General features: G+C 47.5%; 3 protein-coding genes across 5 annotated transcripts in view; 2 read left to right on the top strand and 1 right to left on the bottom strand.

The window, feature by feature from the left end:
• The window catches only part of ACO2 (aconitase 2), a 31,253-nt gene extending 28,497 nt beyond the window's left edge, over positions 1–2,756 (top strand). The window contains exons 17-18 of the mRNA XM_034775355.1: positions 1,171–1,292; positions 2,273–2,756. Coding sequence (XP_034631246.1) covers positions 1,171–1,292; positions 2,273–2,410 — 260 coding nt within the window. The 3' untranslated portion in view covers positions 2,411–2,756. The remainder of the gene's footprint in view (positions 1–1,170; positions 1,293–2,272) is intronic.
• Positions 2,757–3,921: 1,165 nt separating this feature from the next.
• POLR3H (RNA polymerase III subunit H) lies at positions 3,922–16,816 on the bottom strand. 3 transcript variants are annotated; one of them, XM_034775412.1, is made up of 7 exons: positions 16,442–16,816; positions 13,909–14,040; positions 11,997–12,093; positions 8,903–8,989; positions 7,195–7,258; positions 6,300–6,507; positions 3,922–5,686 (listed from the first exon to the last, which is right to left on the bottom strand). In XM_034775412.1, the coding sequence occupies exons 2-7, from the start codon at positions 14,017–14,019 to the stop codon at positions 5,633–5,635; spliced, it is 621 nt and encodes a 206-aa protein (XP_034631303.1). In that variant the 5' UTR covers positions 14,020–14,040; positions 16,442–16,816; the 3' UTR covers positions 3,922–5,632. The 3 variants fall into 3 exon arrangements, with proteins under 3 accessions (XP_034631303.1, XP_034631295.1, XP_034631313.1); XM_034775404.1 differs by having other exon boundaries at positions 16,495–16,808; XM_034775422.1 differs by lacking the exon at positions 16,442–16,816 and adding an exon at positions 15,376–16,149.
• Positions 16,431–18,741, top strand: part of CSDC2 (cold shock domain containing C2) — a 49,736-nt gene continuing 47,425 nt past the window's right edge. The window contains exon 1 of the mRNA XM_034775393.1: positions 16,431–16,593. The gene's annotated coding sequence lies outside the window, so the exon portion shown is untranslated. The remainder of the gene's footprint in view (positions 16,594–18,741) is intronic.

Raw genomic sequence — 18,741 nt, 5'->3', positions numbered from 1 at the left:
GGATAAAGATGACCTAAAAAGCTTACAAACATCCATCTTATTATAAAGTCTCTAAGTTATTGCATTCCCATCAGTTTCTTGCCTGGAAAGCCATTAGAAGTATTCTTCTTAGAGGTGGTATGTAAGAAACACATGCCACATGCTTCACTGCTCGGCAGACTCCAACAAAGGGGTGCAGGGGGTGAGATGGGATAGCAGATAGTGACTTCTAGATCTTTTGCAATTGGCTGTTTGAGGAGAGGGAGTTACTGAACCAATGGTGGCAGACAGAATGCAATCATTCAGAAAGTTGTGTACTACTGAAACTCCACCTGTGTCTGTTGTTTCTATCTGTTTTTTGAAAATGTACCTTAAACGGTCTCAGCTTTTTCAGTAGGATCTGCACTGGAACAGAGTTGGGTGTGTCTCTGGATGCTTCCCTCCCCAACTGCTTCACAGTGTGTGCTGGATCTTAGATCTGTGATCGTACTCTTAAAGACCAGATAAAATGTTACCACACTGCCCCTAGAAAAGCCAAGAATAGTTTGGGGCAAACTTGTAGAAGGATCGATGTCCTGTTTAATCAGGATACACCAAGGCCTCCAAATCTGAACCATGCATTTCTTGGTCAAGCAACTTTTTGTTGTGGTGGAAACATCTGCGAAATCTCATTACTCACAAGATCTGGAAGTCCCTATATACTTAGTATCCATATTTATTTGTACTCTTATAGCGCCTAGGCTTCAGCTGCATTGTGCAAGGCACTGTAGAAACACGTGACAGCTACTGATTGTGATATTCAAGTATCAAACAGTATGGTGGATGTTTTTGTACCTCTGATTCTGAGCTTATCCATCACGTTCCCTGCAAACTTCCCTTCCACCTAACAATGCTCCTCCTTGTCCGCTTGCTAACACTGTTGGGTGAAATGAGGAAGATACATTCCTGAAGCTTGTCGGCAGACTACTCCTGTCCTTCATTTCATTGCTCAGAAGAGAGAAGTGAGAGCTGCTGGATAAAATGAGCACTGGCTATGGAGCTACCATTGCCTGAGGGGCAGCCATTGCATTGTCAGTATATTATGCTGCAATACCTAAAATGTGGGATGTTATTTATCCCCCATGCCAGGCTCACTAAACTGTCCTATACCCTTTTGTGGTGGGTGGTGAACCCTTGCGGTCTTATTTACAGAAACCAACCTCAAGAAGCAAGGCCTGCTGCCTCTAACTTTTGCTGACCCAGCTGACTACAACAAGATTCATCCTGTGGACAAGCTGAGCATTGTGGGTCTGGCAGACTTTGCACCTGGAAAGGTAACTGGTTGGATTTCCTATTGCAGCAATGAGCTGCATTTTGCTTCCACTGGGCAAACTCCCAGGGATCAGAGAGATTTCTAGGGGGAGGGAGGGTTATGACTAACTCTGCTCTTAGAGCAGCAGTTCTCAAACTATGGGTCAGGACTCCAAAGTGGGTCAAACCCCATTTTAATGGGGTCGCCAGGGCTGACTTAGACTTGCTGGGGCCCAGGCCCAAAGCCTGAGTCCCATCGCCAGGGACTGAAGCAGAAGCCCAAGGGCTTGAGCCCTGACTGACAGGGCTCAGCTTACAGGCTCCCTGCTTGGGACTGAAGTCCTGGGGCCAAAGGGGCTTGGGTGGGCATAGGGTTCAGTCCCCCATGTTGGGGTTGGGTAGTAATTGTTGTCAGAAGGGGGTCACAGTGCAATGAAGTCTGAGAACCCCTGTCCTAGAGGGAGTGATGGAAGCCAGGCCTAGTGTTCTGAATGGAGTACTTACAAATATACGAATTGCTAACCAGATCTGAATGGTCCATATAGTCTAGTCCGGTATTCTGGATTTACTGGTGGTCCAGAGAGCTGACTCTCACTCATGGTGCTGGCCTCAATTCCTGCTGCCTCTCTCCATTGACGATGATGTAAAAATAAATTACTTCAGTTATTGCTATTCAGTGGCAGCTACAGCAGTCTGTTACAGGGGAGTGTTATGGGATTGCAAATGGGACAGCTGAGCTTCCTGGTTGCAGATGGAAGAGGCAGTGTCTATAGGGCACTTGAGTTAAAGGACCCCTGAATTAGAAATTGTGTTAAACTGAAGGGGTCACTCACTCCTCTATCACAGGCTCAGTGTTCTCCTTTAAGTGATTCCTTTTAACCCTTTCAACAGGGTAGGGTCAAAGACTTTCTAGTGAGCATCCTGCATTCTCTTATAAATATTGCTCCAGGAAAGGAGAAAATGTAAACTCCAATCTTTTGCTTCCCTCCTCTCCCCTCTATAGCCCCTGAAATGCATCATCAAGCATCCCAATGGGAGTCAGGAAACAATCATGCTGAACCACACCTTCAATGAGACGCAGATAGAATGGTTCCAGGCGGGCAGTGCCCTGAACAGAATGAAGGAGATGCAGCAACACTAAAACAGCTGCACATAGGACCCAGTGGACTTGGCTCTGACATCTTAATAAAAGTGCAATTCCATGGCTGTTGGACATAAATGTCTGATCAAATGTAACCATAGCTTCTTTTTCGTAGCTGTATTAGTTCACTGACACTGAACAGGGAGTGCAGCTCAGCTTGCTGCGTCTTGGTTTCCAAATTCCCCAGCTCTTTGGTTCAGATTTCACTTGTATTTATTTTTGAAGATAACTGCTCAGTTGGCTTTTTCTGCCCAATCATTTCATGGATGGCTGAAGAAATTTAAAGTAGGACTTTTTGGTTCTTGTGAAAATATAAAATCCAAAATAAAGATTGTGTTGGACATCTCTGGTTTGAACTGTTGTATTGATATTTCTGATCACTGACCACACTCTGCCTGCAAGAGGTTGAAGGTGGGGCTATGTGACTCCAGAAACGCTGTTAACTTGCCTTCACTACACCATCCTCTACTCTCAAGGGCATCTGCACTCCAATTGTCAGTACACAGCCTTGGTCTCCTCTTGCACTTGTGAATGTCAGTTTATGCCCTAAAAGCCCACTTCCATCTGTGACTGGCCAAATGATAGGATGGAGAATAAGCAGACAGCTGCACACTGTGACCTCCCAACTGGCTATTGCACTTCTCTCCTAGGAATAAATTCATCCACCCTGCAAAAAGCTGTTACAGGCAGAAATCTTGCTGTTCAGCAATTCCAATCTCCATGAACTACACCTTCCCCCTGCCCTAATACTCCACTTCCTCTTTGCAATTGGCCTAAGACCTCATCTCTGACTTCCTACACCAGCTATAGTCCACCAGAACAACGACCTAAATGGGGGAGGCTTGTGAGGAGAGCAGCTCTTTCCTGGGACCTAGAGTAGTACATCACACTCATCCAGAGGAGACAACAGTGGACCTTGCCACTCACCCCTTACTTACATGCAAATCTTAACTAATTGATTCTTCACTCAGTGGGTGAATAGGTCCAGAGATCACTTGTATTTAAGTAGGTGAAAGGCTTTCAGATGGTATGAGCATAAGTACCTAGGACTGTAGAGGAGAAATGGTGTGTGTCAGGTAGTCAGCATATACAAGCAGAGTAAAAGTAGACAGGTCGTGCCAAGTGGAATTTTTTTTTTTTTTTAGAATGGGATCTGAAATTCACTTACTGGGAATAGAAGGGCCCCCAACTGCAGCAAGGCTTAGGGGGAAGCAACTCTCAACTGTGTAGTTCCAATTACCCCTTTAATTTATTGCTACCCTTGAAAGGAATAGCAGTAGTACATAGCTGGGGTGAAAAGTTCATGCTAGGTGTATGCTAGTGCATACTACCTCAATTTCATTCCAAAATACTGAAAATTGGAGAACTCTTCCATTTCTCTAACACTGCACCAATGCAAGCTTCAATCTAGCCTCAGAACTCAGAGGGGTATAATAGGCAAGACAGCACTGCACCTTGCTAGTTGTTCATGGCCATGTGTGCATAGAGGCCACCGTGCAATAACTAGTGTATGAGACTGACACTACCAGTAGTTTTTATTGGTCAGACTTCAGCTGCTTGGAATCCATGGTTTTCACAGTCAAAGTGCTGTAAAATATAAAGATGAGTCTGTATGAAGAGCATCCTCTCCTCCTTGAAGCCTATTCCTAGAACATGCCCAAATCTGCTCCTCCTGTGCTCCAAGGTATAACATTCTGTAAAATATCTATACCTTTCTTTCCCCTTAGCAGCCCTGTTAGAATCACACTAACCTAGAGCAATGGGTGGTCAGTGTTGCTATACTTCATTAGAGAAGCTGGTGACAGCACAGAGGGGACTTTATGAATTCAAATGGCTGAGAGAAGAGGAATTCTAGACTTCTTTTTGATTAAATCTATGAACCAGCAGTAGCCAAGCTCAGCACTAAGGAGCTGTAATTATATTGTAAGAATGGTTCCAGGGACTTAAGCTTTGCATTCATGGTTTAGATCAGCAGAACCACCATCCAATGGAATTCTAGCCCCCCAAAATGGCTGCTATTTAATCATGCAAAACACATCACAGTCCTGGCTCCCTCCCCTGCACAGACTCCCACTAACTTTTTGTTCCCTGCTTTCCTTTCATTGCTGGCAGCAAAAGTAATTTAGTTTGGTTCCTGTGTGTTTAATGCTGTTCCCCAAAGTAGAAACCAGAAAGTATCTCCATCAAGATGGAGTAAGCATCCCAGGCTGCAGAAGCTTGGGTTTGTGTTTTCCTGATCAAGAGGAAGCGGGGTTGTGTATGGCCAGTAACATTTATTCATCTAATATTAAAACCAGCCTGCCCCTTAAGGGATTGGAAATATGGCTTTACTCAGCAATATGGCCTCTCCTCTAAAATTAAGTGACCATTTCAGCCAAGTCACCAGTAGAATTGAGCTTGTTTTGCATAAAACCACAGTCCATCCACTGTATTACAGCATCTCACTTCAGCACCATAGCAGGTGGTTGTTTTCAGAGGACAGCAAAGGATTAGAAACAGAAGCTAAATTGCTTCCTAGTAAGCAGTCACCCTTCCATCTTCATGGCAATTCATGTAATAGAACTCTAGCCCCCTTGTACAGTGAAGTGAATCCTCTGGCCTGGATTCCCATCCTTGCCCCAGCTCTCAAAGCCTTCCCCATCCTTTCATCACCAAGGTTTACAAGGGCTTAAGAGCCAACGTATCCCTTTCCCATACTCTGCGGTTTTCTCATGTTGAGACAGCAGTAGCACCTTGTTTTGAGCCAAGGAGATATGAACACTTCCACTAAAGGAGAGACAGGCCTTTGCTTATACCTCTCCTTACATTTCTCAAGCCAGGAGACTGGGTGTAGTAGAAAATTACCAGTTTCTTCTGGCCAGACAGCACCACTTGTCCTGCCACTATAACAACTCAGATTGCTCTTTTTCAAGACAGAGACTTTCTTTGGCATTTGAACCCAATTTTGCTCTGCTTTCCAGGATGTCAAAGTCCCAGATGGGTTTGTGGCTGCTGGGCTCATGTAACAGGGCAGCCCTTCCATGTCTGTAGTTTTACTTGTACAGTTCTAACAGAGGTATTTCTTGGCAGTTGTCAGCTCAAACTGGTGGGGAGCAAAGACAGGAACATGGAAGCCCTGCTTTCTTGTCCACTCCCTGGAGGGGAGCAAAGCACCAGCTGGCTCCTGCAATCCCTGAAAGCATCCATCCTGTAGGGTCCATGCAGAACAAGTTCTGACTGCTGCTAACTGTTTGTCCACCACGAGAGGAGGCCCAGGCCAGGCTCACTGATAGATCCCTGTCCAGAGAGAAGGAAAAAGAATGATATGAGAATTTAAGAAGGTTCACAGGCAAGTAGATAAGAGTGAATGTTTGATCCAACTTAGTGGTCAACTGGGGGTGGGTGGGTGTATTCAAAGGAGGGGGAATATCTGAGTATCTACTGGAATCCTCCTTTCCTCCCTGTCTCACAATGACCCTCAGAGGTCCAGCCTCCACACACAAATACCCCACTCCATCACTGGGAAGGTGCAGTTTAAGGGAGCACCAGCACTAATTTAGAGTCTTGCCCTTCTGCTGTGCACAGGCCTTTAGATCAGAAGTTCTTTAGGGGAAGAGATTGTTTGGCACAAGGCTATTGTGCAGCAATAGGTGCACTTCTATTCCATGTGCACCAGGCAACCTCACTTGCTGCCTTCAGCCCCCTCCTCAGAACTTCATCCCAATGTTTATTACAATGACAGACACCAGATACATATTTAGTAAAGCTGATCTCAGTAACCTCCTCCCCCACCTTTGTCATCCTTCACTGTGTTATCTCTAATTTAGACAGTAAGCTATTTGGGGAAGAGGCACGGTCTCTTTAAAATGCCATGCACATCTATGGTGCTGTATGAATTATACATAGTTACCACTAGAGTGTAGGGTGCCTCCTTCTTCTGTACCTCCTCTGTGGCACCAGAGGTGGAGGCCTCTGTGGAGCTTGGACCTGTAGGAGATGTGTCAACAAAGCTCTCATCCACTATCCTGAAGCGGATCTCCTCCCCCGTGTCCATGTACAGGTCATGAGCTCCTTCTTCTGTCTCATACTCCCACACCCAGACCTGCTCTGCTTCATCGCTGGCCAGCTCAAGTCAAGGCAGTAAAACAAATCATGAGAATCCAGTGGTTTTCGTTCACTCAATAGACCATTCTCCCCAAGAGCCCTCTGAGCAGGAGGCTCGTGGTTTGAATCCCAGGATTCACTCTCTTCACCCGTTCTCAAACTGCACCACACTTCTCCAAGCAGCTCTAAAACGCAGGCCCTTTTATCTTACCTTTACAGCAGCAAAAAGGATAATCAGTGCTCATGCTTCAAGGCATAAGATAGTCACCTGGGATGGAGTCCAAAAAAAAAAAAAACAACAACAAAATTCTCCCACCACGTACCGAATTGGCCAAGTGCATCATGTTGGGCAGGCCACTGATGGAGGCAAGTTACAAGACTGGAGAATGTCTATGCTGTAGAAACCCCCACTGCCCCCCGGCTGTTTAGGTGACTCTGCCATTCATTTCTAACAGGTGGCAGAGTAACCCTACAAGACCCACTTGGTGTGACCCCAAAGGGGTTAGCTGTTTAACTCCGATACCTGACTGCATGGGACTCTGGACCAGGCATGATACTCCAGCTGCTGTCCCCGAGTCTCTTTATAGTACAGAAGGGGGCATGCAAGGGTTAAAGTGACAATTAAGAACTGTAGCCACTTCCCTCCTTTCTTTAAAAAAAAGAAAAGAAAAAAGTCAATGTGAAAGATGGTTAGAGGATACAACTTAGCTGGCTGCTGCAAGGACTCTGGAGGGATGACAATGTCATCGAAGAAACCAAGAGAAACTGCAAAGCAAAGAATCGAATTAGGAAGAAAAGGATCTTGCCATCAGTGATGGAGTACATTAAAGTGGTATAATGTCAGCTTGACATTTTTTTTTTAAGTGTGAAGTACAGCAAGTCAGTTGTTGTGCCTGCCTAAGTCCCCCTAGCAGATCTATAGCTCTACAGTCCCACTCTTCTGTTAAGTGTTTCTCTCAGCTGCTGTGAGAAAGTCCCTCAAAACAAGAAAGGATAATGACACCCTGACCATAAACTAATTACTGTCAAATCCACAAAGTAAACAATTTTTTCACTAACTTTAGATACAGGGAGGGGTCACAGACACTGCACATAATCATAGAAGGCAAGAGAATTCTGACCAATGTGATTTACAGTGATAATATACCCCTTTTAACCAAATGACTCTCAAGCCATGCTAAAAGGAATTCCAGACAAAGCAAACCTATGCCTCCATCCGCCAGTGAGCTTTATCCACCTGCACAATCTAGTGGATCCAAGCTCTTCTGGGATGTGCACATACAGGACTGAATAAAGGAGGTTTGTGGGTCTGGGCAAAACCCTCAAGCAAAAGGGCCCACACCTGCCCCCAGTCTGAAACTAGCAATTTAACTAAAGGCTTGTCTACACCAGCAATTTACAGCGTTGCAACTTTCTTGCTCACGAGTGTGAAAAAACACCCTCCCCCACCCCCAAACACAGCAAGTTTCAGCACTGTAAAGCGCCACTGTAGACAGTGCACCAGTGCACCATGACACAAGCCACGTTAAAGCGCTGTCATGGAAGTGCTTTAGCATTGCCAGTGTAGACTAGCCCCAAGATTGCTCTCACACTCATTTCACTCTTGTTCCCTGTCAGGTTTTTGCTGGAATCCATATTTTGACTGGAAATCCACCCCAATGAGAGTTTTTTTGCTTTTTGCACTGATGTTTTTGCGCTGATGTGCCAGTGAAGACTCTAGATTGCTTTTACGGGGCTAATTGCCTTCTGGAGCTGTCCCACAATGCAGAGCGGGAGTGGTCGCTCTTTAAAACTCAGCAGCCCTGCCTGCAGGTATGCGTCCCTCCCCCTTTAGCTCCATTCTGACAGCCTGTGCTCTCACTGCTCCGGGACACAAAACAAATCATTTTTGTGGAATGCTCCTGCTGCCTCCCACAATGCGAACAGAGGCAGGCAGACAGAATGTGCTGTGCAGAGTCAGGGAGGGAGGGAGGCAGGGGTTGAGGTTGGGGGTCTCTCCCTCCCCCGGGACTGGTTGCTTCCGGCAGCTGTCACACACACATATCCACCCCTTCCACAATAATGATTTGCTTTGTGTCCCGGAGCAGTGCATAGTGGGACAGCTACCACAGTGCGCTCCTCTCATCTGCGATGCAAGTGCTGCATATGTAAACACGCTCTGATGCCTGTGGAAAACAATGTGAACACAAACCAGCACTTTTCTTTTAGTGCTCTTCTATCACCGACAAAACTGTCAGCGAAAAAAGTCTGCAAGGGTAGACCTAGCCTTAGTTACTGTTGACCCAAGCCAAACTAGAAATAATGACTTGGGGTTGAACATCTCTGTATCTCAAACCAATCTCATAGCCTAGGATGCTGGATTCAACACTGACAGCTACAGTCTCCCTAGTATTAGAAGTTGTAATTTACCATGAACTCCATCCTGACTGCAGCCTTTAATCTCCCCGATCAGAATCTCATCCAGAAAGGGATGGAATACCACATACCGGAAATGCACTGGAAAGAAGCAAAGATACTAGGTCTGAGAAAGTCACATACTTAATTTCCTCTGGGTGACAGCCATTTAAAAATAAAATTTAAAAAAAAAAAAAAAAAATCTACCCCACACCCCCCAAATCTTGTATCTGATGTTTCTTTAGCAGCTTTTATCCCCATGCCAACAATATCAGCACACTCAAACTCCCACAATACTTTTAAGTTCTCAGGAATCATGTGGTGTGCATATAACTGGTCTAAGTAATTGCACAACTTTGTTACTGTAAAACTCACCGGCCTATTGTTTGCCACACTTGCTTGTTATTTTTTGTATTGGACTGTAAACTTCTTAGAACAGAGACTATTTCTTTCTGCCTAATACAATGGGGCCCTGCTCTTCCTATTGGGCATTACTACAGTACAAATAAATAATACCACCAAGATCCTATCAGTAGGTCTCAGAGAACTTCCCAAAGGTCAGTATCATTATCCCCACTTTACAGAAGGGGAAACTGAGACACAGAGAGTGGAAGTGACTTGCCCAAGCAGGCCAGTGACAGAGCTGGGAATAGAACCCAAGTCTCCTGAGTCACAGTCCAAGGCCTAAGCCACTAGACCACACTGCCTAAATAATGCACTTTGCCATTGAAAAGCAGCCGCCACTGAGATGGACTGCAATACCCCTCTACCCTGATATAACGCGGTCCTCGGAGGCCAAAAAAACTCACCATGTTATAGGTGAGACCGCGTTATAGCGGGGTAGGGAGAGTAACTGCTCCCTGCCCCAGCTCACCTCCACCTCCTCCCTAGTGCGCCACCACCACTCCGCTTCTCCCTCCCAGGCTTGCCGCGCCAATCAGCTGTTTGGCCCGGCAAGCCTGGAAGGGGTGGGGGGGAGGGAAGAGAGAAGTGGAGCGGTGGCGGCGGCGTGCTCAGGGGAGGAGGCAGAGATGAGCTGGAGCAAGGAGCAGTTCCTCTGCACCCTGTTACTTGCTGGGGCCCTCCCCAGGAGCTCCCCACCCCAGCTCACTCCCGTTCCGCCTCCTCCCATGAGCGGAGGCAAGCCTGGGAGGGAGGAGAAGTGGAGCTGAGCGGCGTGCTCATGGGAGGAGGTGGCAGCGGCGAGGTAAGCTGGGGTGGGGAGCAGTTCCTCTGTGCCCCCCATTTACTTGCTGCGGCCCCCCCGCCCCAGCTCACCCCTGTTCCGCCGCCTCCCATGAACGCGCCGCAGCTCCGCTTCTCCCCCCTCCCTCCCAGGCTTGCCGCGCCAAAGAGCTGATTGGCGCAGCAAGCTTGGGAGGGAAGGGGGAGAAGCGGAGCTGCGGCGTGCTCGTGGGAGGAGGCGAGCTGGGGCGGGGGGGGCCCTGGGGAGGGCTACAGCAAGTAACGGGGGGAGCAGAGGAACCGCTTGCGCTAACACGAATTCGGATATAACGAGGTAAAGCAGCCCTGTCCCCCGGAGCCCTGCTTTAACGCATTTTTATCGGATTCGCCTTTATACCAGCCCACATTAGTTGGGGTAGAGGTGTAGTTGTATGACAATGCACAGCAGTGCAACATAGCAGAGATGTTAGTGAGGCTCAATTTTAGACAAATTCCCATTTTGATTACAGAAGTAAACCTCAAAATATTATCTTTGAAGCTGCCTTTTATTTATTTATTTTTATAAAAGGTGTTCCTCCAGCCCAGAAAGGGATGGGAGAAGTTGCTCCAAAGTAGTTACAACCAACAGAGAGAATTAAAGTTATCACAGAATTTCAGATAGGCTGCCCCAGCAATCTCTATACCAATATTTATTACTATATATTAGATTGTGGGAGTACTGCAAGTATGCTAGACATTCGACACAAAGAGACAGGTGCTTATCCCAAAGACCTTATGACTTAAAAAAATAGAGGAAGGGATGGTGACAGAGATATAATATACAAGCAAAGTGACAAGGGTGGGGGATTACCTGCTGAGACGGATTCTCTTTCTGCTTCTTAGGTCACCCCCCCACAATAAAGCTCCTGGAATCCAAACCCCTGGCTGGTTATTCTGATGATTGGCAAAGCAGAACGTAACCCAGCTTTGCTCTTCTGAAGGGCTGATACTAACCAAACCAAGTCTTTCTCCAGTGTAAGTTAAACAGATAAGACTGTGGTGATGGGAACAAAGGTGGACACACATCTGGAAAGGCCAATTTTAGACAGTGTCACTTTTCTCACCACAAACATTTTGATGTCTCAACCCTCTGTTATCGATTAGGAACCCTAATGGCTACTGGGACACTGTGGGTATCAGAGGGGCACTGCAGATGCTTTCTGTAATAGATGGTATTTACCTTAAGGAGTGGCTGAGATGCAGGCAGCAGGATAGTGGTAGCGAGCGATGCTCAGAAGCATGATAAATTCTACCACTTACAACATGCCCAAGAGTCGTATACATTTTCTACGGCAGACTACCCAATACTCAGGGACAGATACTGAAATAGCTTTGTTAATACAGAATTGAGGTTGCAGGTGCTCAACACTCTCCTGTGCCCCTCTTGCCCTTCCAGTATGGGAGAGCTTAAGTTCTCAAAATGCAAGTGTTGCAGAACAAGGCAGTGTGGTGCTAATGTTAGCACTACAAGAGAAAATCCTCAAACATCAGAAAGCCAGGAAATGCAATTAAGGCCATAGTTCCCACACAACATAACCTTCACTCCGCCCCCTTGGATCCCCACCTCAGGCAAATCACAAGAGGAGGCAATGGGGTTGGAGGCCTCCCTACACATTTTTGTCCAACTAGCAGCAAGTAGTTCCCACAGCAATGGTACTGCTCAGAGGGTATGAACAAGTGAACCAATTTAAAGTGCGGTGAGCACACAGAAAACAACAGCTTTTGACAGGGACAGATGATGTCCTGTGATGCTCCTCTTGGGACCTCTACCCGGGTAGAATTAAGGTTGTGAGGCTTGAACCATTCCTGCAGCCTTCCTAGGATGATAATTAGAGAGCTGGAAGAATCCTGAGAACCACACAGGTTAGGAAAAGCAGTAGCAGACCTTTAGTGTGCGATGCACCATCCCCAGGAAATATGTATGAGTCTTCCAGCTTTGTGATGTCATACAGACAGATGCAGAGGCCAACATTGTACACAACCTGTTCAGAGAAAAGCCAATGAGCAATAAATCCCTGGAACCTGAAGTTGTAAATCCCCTCAAATCTCTTCCCCACGCCACTCTCACACACAAGTTTTTAAAGCAGGAAACTCATGCAAATGGCCAACCAGATGAACTGCCACAGGAGGAACTGGACAAGAGACCCATGTGCATCAGATCAGAGCACTGTAGAGGTGCAGGCCTCAGCTCTTGCAGGGAAAAGACAGCACGCACTCATCATCACCTTCTAGGGACCCCTCTGGCTTTCTCAGAGGCATCGGAGGGCATGTGTTGACCTACTCCAGAAACAGCACTGCTGCAACCTGAGCCTTTTAGGAGGTTGTCAAAGATGGGAAAATGGGAGAAGTGAGCCCTATGAGTGGCTTAAATAAACACCACCCCACTGAATGAGAAATGCAGCATTTCCAGAACTAGCTGTTCCAAAGGCCAGAAACTCCCCTTGCTGGGTAGTCATGCCCTGGAATCCCTTTCTGTAAGAGACATGCTTCACTCAGAAGTCATTAAGACAGCGCAGGTGAAGAAAGCCGCCCCCCACAGCCCCCACAAATCAGGCTACACCCACCATTAACTCTAGACCCATCAGTTGATACTCAGGTCAGAAGGAGCTTGCCTATATCATACAACATAGGTATTTTCAAAATACTGAAAATACTAAAGATGTCAGTATACACTATGGGCTTGGGGCTGCCTCTCAAACCAAATTACAAATAGAAGAGACCTAGTAGGTCCCAACTTGCCCATTCATCCCTATCAGTGATGATAGACCAGATTCCCTATAGTGTATTAAATGTCCCAACAACGGGGCTTCTGCCATTCCTTTAGGAGATTGCTCCTCAGCCTATCAGAAATCTTTTCTGATGTCAGTTCTGCTTAGTTTTATCCTAGTCAAGTCCCCAACCCACAAAAGACCCTGAACCATAGCTTTGGAGCAGAGCCTGGAGCTGGAGCACGGACCAGTAGGTTTTTGTCCGGAGCTGGAGTGGAGCAATTCAATAATTTGATTGCTCCAAATCCCTGCATTGAACATTCCCTCTCTTTCTTGGTTGTTCAAACACTTGTAGACATCATCCCATCTCAAGTCACTGGTGGCCAACTGAGACATGTTTAATAATCTCTCCACATAAGTCACTCTTCATAGCCCCGATCATTCTTGTTGCTCTTCTCTGAACTCCCTTCAGTTTATCAGTTACCTGTGTAGAACTGAATGCTCCATTCTAATCATAGTCCCAGCAGTTCTATATACGAGGGGCGGTGACCTCTCTGCTCTGCGGTATGATGCCTTTTTATATGCTGTACCAAATCTCATCAGCTTTTTTGTTGCCAGATCACATTTCAGATGCTTAGTGCACAGCAGTGAAATACTATCACCCCGTGATTTCTTTCAACATTACTGCCTTAAAGGTATTTCTCCCTCCAAGATGTGTAAGTTTGCATTTTTCCAGAGTCTCCTATTGCTACTTCCTACTCCTGCCAACTACTCTAAGTTCCCTTCATTATTTCTTTGCTTCACCCGGCATCCTTCTCAGTTCAGTATTCCCTCGGAATATGATTACTGTGCTCTTTACCCTCCTTCTTCTACATAATTTGAGATCACATTAAATAACGCAAGAGCCATCACCTTCTCAAACTCTATATTTTTGATCATTTACCCTTTGTAGATGGTCCCTTAGGTAGTTTTCAGTCTTTGTAATCGTCCTCATATCCAAACCATTCTGAATTTAATTTTTTGCTGCTTACGCAGTCACCCACAGCTGCACAACAATCTGGTTCATGTGTTCAGTGCTCTAAGCTTTACCTTATTAGCTAACTTCTTATTTAGCTCTTCGGCAATGGAGTCATTGAGTTTCATTTCAAACTGCCACGGAGGAATCCGTACCGTATCCATCATTTCCACTAGAACAAACATGGTGGCTAGTAGCAAGTGTCCCTGGAGAAAGAGAGCAGAGGGCCAATAAGGCCTGGTCTACACTACAAAGCTATGTTGGCTAGGAGTGGGGGGAGGAGGGAAATTAAAAAAAAAAAAAAATCACACACATCCAGCTGATAGAGCTATGCCGGAAAATCCACCAGAATGCACGCAACTATGCTGACAGAAGCATGCTTCTGTTGGCATAATTAACGTTGCTTGGGGAGGTAGTGTAGCTATGCCAGGAAAACTCTCTATGCAGGCCAAGGCTCTGTACTGTAGATAAACCTAAAAGCAGAAGGACCCTTTCAGATCAGGGGTGGGCCTAGGATCCTCTGATAGCTTGGTTGGGTGAGGTGTCTGGGAAATCGTTCAGTTCCTGCACTGTAGGCACTTCATTCGCATGGAATGTCTATAAAATCTGGCAGGTTCAATCAAAAACTCATGTGATTCAGCTAGGGAGCAAAATGATCCTTTAGGTTCACTTTGCTAGAGGTCCTGCCCAGTGAACCCCAAATGGTAACTTTCTATTTTTCCATTCAAGTCTCCAGCTCAATCCTCTATAATCATGAGCCCTTTGGGACAAAGATCATCTCTTCTTTATACACATGCACAGTGCCTAGCAACTGGGCTTCTAAGTATTACCCAATATGACAGCTAAGAAAGGGATCATCATCATTACTGAGGGCAACTCCACAAGACAAGCCCAAGTGTTATTGAGGATGTGTCCCCCCTACTGGCTGTGAAAGGAAGGGCTCCTGAGAGAGCATGACTGACGGGAACTCTGGTTTTTAGCTTATCCAGAAGATTCTGCACCACTCCACTACTTGCCTAAAGGAAAGATTAGGCCACTGTCAAAGATGCCACCTGGCCATTGTCACATAAAAGTGATCTTCAGTTGTGGGTTGGGGGGGGGAAGAAATGGCATTCATTCATGCAAACTCAGGAGCAACCATTTGAACCCACACAGTCTGATTCCCTCCCCCCCCCCACTAAAAATATGATCCCCCACATACAGGAACAAAGGAAAATCATTTGCTTTTTTTTTTTTTAAGCAGTTGGAAATAGCTATTAAAGTGATGGGCACATTACAAATCCCTAAATTAGATACTGTAGTTAACATAAATTGATCCTTAATTACAATATGCCAGATGCTCACATGCTCCAATGTTAGGTAGTTAACAATTCTGGCCTTTTTTCCACACCTGTAGAAATGCCAATCATTTGTAATACAGTACTTAAGAGGCTAGTGCCAACCAATCTCTGCCCCTCCCCTCAGAAAGAGATACATTCCCTCCTACCTACCACCACGAAAGCTTAAATACAGCTCCAAACACAGGAGAGAGATGGGCTAACCTCTTAAAATGTCATTACTGAGCTAAGCAGTTAGGGTGATAGATTCTTTTCTCCTGCTACCATCTGAGGTCCCCTAAAGATTTTTCTTCTAGCGTTTGACTTGCCAGAGGAGAGAAATGAGGGTTATATGTATTTTAAGATTTCCCTGCTGCACCTGGATAAGTCAAACCTGACAACACAGGAAAGGGACTTGGACAAAAAGTGAGTAGCACGGAACGGGATAGGAAAACCAGTTTGGATTAGTTACTCCACGGGTAGTCAACAGGCAGACTGTGGGACACATCCGGACTACCAGTCACCTTTGAACAGACCTCCAAAATATTTTTTATTTATTTATCATTATTGGGGATATTATTTTTTTCTTCTCTAATCTGTATCTTGGCTATACCTTGATGAAGAAATTTGGACCCTGACAAAAAATAATGGTGTACCCCGAGTTACTCCTAGCAGAGCCCAACGCGAGTTTTTGTATCAGACACACGAACTCTGGGCCAGCAAAGCTCTTCCCCTTGAGGGTAGTGGCTTCAGTTCAACATCGGGTCACATCTCACAAGCAGGAAAAACTTCCCAGCGGCACCCGAGGGGCAGCCGGGGCAGGACAAGCTTGGGAGAGGCCCCTCAGCTGGGGAACCCGCTAGCGCCGGGGGATCAGCGCAAACCCGGCTCGCACACAGGCCCGTCGCTGTCCCGAGGCCTTTCCCCCCCTAAGGGAACTAGCAGCGGCCTCCCACCCGGGCGGTCACTGCGCGCTGCCCCAGCGCTCTCGTTCCCCCGCCCCTGGCACTAGCCTCACCCTCGCGGCCCGGACAGCGGCGCAGGGCAGCACAGTATCCGCGCGGGCTGCGCTCGCCCCCCCTTTCCCCTCCCCGCGCGGGACAGTCGGGCTCGCGCAAAGCCGCCCCCCCGCCCCTGGGGCAGCGGCCCAGCAAAGCCCCCCCCCTCTTCTCCGTGCCCAGGGGGCTAACGGGCCCGCGCGTGGCCCACCAACAAGCGAACCATAGAGGGGCAGTGGACGCTATGGTGCCGCAATGCATGGCGGGAAGGAAACGGCTCCCGGAGGGCCAACCTGATTCCTCTCCAGGTAGCTGCCCTGCGGCCTCTTTAGGCCCCCGCACGCACCTGTCCCGGGTGCAACGCGCACGTGGCAACAGCCACACCGGCAGCAGCAGACAGTCCCGCGCCGCGGCAGCCTCCTAGTTACCGGCCAGGTGACTTCCGGTGGGTAGGCCAAACGCCTTTCAGGGGCGGGTCGAAGGGGTTGATTGACACATGGACTCTATCAGGTGACCAGGGCTGCCCCAATCCCCGAGCGAGGAGCGATACGGGTCTCGCTCTGTGGTGGGGGCGGGCGAGTTGCTGCAGGTTGCGCCATTTTGCCCTTGCCAGACCCCCTCCGCCGTCCCATTGACTCCCGGGATTCCCCCCAGGCTCGCGGGGGCAGCGATGTCCGGTCCCTGCCCAGCCCCGCGCCGGACGCGCTCTGCCCTGGCCGCACTGGTGCCCGAGAGAGCCCGGCTGCGGGTTCCGCTCCCCGCGAGCCCAGGGCCGAGAGAGCCGGAAACGTGCTGGGGGGAGAAGGGCTCGGGCTCGGGCTCGCTCGGCCCCCGCCCCGGCAGCCAGGCCCGGGTGGGGGACGGAAGCCGTTGCCGCCTCAACCAGCCTCTCGCAGGCAGCCACCGAGCAGCTGGCATGAGAAGTGGTTGGTGCCGCCCCCTCCACGCCTTGCCCAGGCCCGGCTGCCAGGAACGGGCTGGGGTGCAGGCACAGCGGGAAAAGCACAGAGCGCCCTTCATCCCCCCGCCAGGCCAAGCAGAAATGGGAGGGGGGCTTGACCCTGCAGGCCCTGCCTAAGCATCACGTATGCCTGGCAGGATGTGGTGGGACAGCACCTTGGGGAGCCAAGCCAGGGCCGTGACTGACCCAGCCATGAGGAGGGGACCTCGGTGCATTGTGCAATCGCTAGACCACAGGGGAGCAAACTACAGGTTCCTCAAATCAGCATCCTGCTTTAGCAGGTGGTCATTAGTACAGCATCTTCAGCTAGCCCAGCTGCTGCCAACACCCAACCATTGGATGGCCTGTGATGGTCATTTTGTCCCACCTTTATGCCATGCCAGAGCAGCCCATTGACCCATCTAGTCCAGTATCCTATCTCTGTTGTTTATTATTACGTTTTTTTATTACAGGAGCCTTTAGAAGCCCTAACTGGTATCAGAGTAGCAGCCGTGTTAGTCTGTATCCTGTTCTTCTTCTAACTGGGATCAGGCTCCCATTGTGCTAGGCAGATGCAGTTCTTGCCCCAGACAACTTATTAGAAGATGAACAATATACAAAGAGTTGGGGAAAGGGACATAATCAAACACATAGTTGTTAATAACAATATTTTGTAATAATGTCAGTAAATATCAGATTTTGTAGCAACCTTGCATGGAGCTTGGAGGGAGGAGCACAGCTTGCAGGAGGAGGTATCCGGAAGTCAGTCTGGGTGCACGTGGCTGGAATGTTTCTCCCTCCTGCGGTTTCAGCATTTCTGTAAATAGTTCTTTGAATAAAAAGCCAATTTAATTTTAGAAACTTGGATCCTCTGCTGTTACTAGGCCGCATGCAGTTTCCCTATTGTTCCTCAGCAGCTTGCTCCAATTACCCTTGGTTCCCTCCTGTCTGTGCTACCCTGGTACTGAATTCTAGGGCAGATTCAGGTAAAATGGAAGTTTTTATTGGATTAAATGTGAAAACAGATCATACAATCAGTGCAGTGTCCCTTTGTATGATTTATTTTGCTAGTAAATTCAGTTTATTTTATTTATGCTGCCATAACTTTTCAACATGCCACAGTGTTTGCTACTGATAATGCCTATTTGCATTGCAGTTTTCAGGGGAGAGCTGCGGGTTTGACAGTGCAGTGGTAGAAATTTGGTATCCAAGAAGGTATGCGAGTCAGTTTATGTTTTTAACACGCAGACAGCTGTTTTAAGCTTTTCATACTGAAGATAGGCTGCAACTTCTTTTTACCTTCCCCTTGTAGATTGGGACATAGGTGACCTGAAACAATGGAGGGGCTTCAACTCCTAGTTCTCCTTCCCCAGGAACTCTTGACAACCATTAGCCTTCCCATTTTCCCCTACCCAATATCTGCCATTTCATCCAACCATGATGAATATCTACATTAGCTGGATGTTTCTGCTAAAATGATCGGCTGGAAAATAGTTAACAATGTTCTCATTTCAAGTGTCATTGTTAGCCTTTGATGTTAACACTACTATAGAGATAACAGTTCACACCTCTCCCAGAGCTGTTATTTCAGGCTGTTTGCGTACTCAGGCGGTAAAAGATTTATATTTTGTTCACATCTGGAAGGTTTTCTTC

The sequence above is a fragment of the Trachemys scripta genome, chromosome 1 (genome assembly GCF_013100865.1).
Source record: "Trachemys scripta elegans isolate TJP31775 chromosome 1, CAS_Tse_1.0, whole genome shotgun sequence".
Taxonomy (NCBI): domain Eukaryota; kingdom Metazoa; phylum Chordata; order Testudines; family Emydidae; genus Trachemys; species Trachemys scripta.
The sequence above is the reverse complement of the archived record's forward strand: the minus strand, read 5'-3'. Positions and strand labels throughout refer to the sequence as shown.

Bases quoted from the DNA above. Each gene is read 5' to 3' on its own strand.
- POLR3H (XM_034775412.1), bottom strand. From the start codon at position 14,019: ATGTTTGTTCTAGTGGAAATGATGGATACGGTACGGATTCCTCCGTGG. The intron at 12,094-13,908 runs GTAAAGCTTAGA...TTCTCTGAACAG, and splicing joins ATAAGAAGTTAGCTAATAAG to GTTGTGTACAATGTTGGCCT. The intron at 6,508-7,194 runs GTATCCTCTAAC...TGAGCTGGCCAG, and splicing joins TTGCAGCAGCCAGCTAAGTT to CGATGAAGCAGAGCAGGTCT.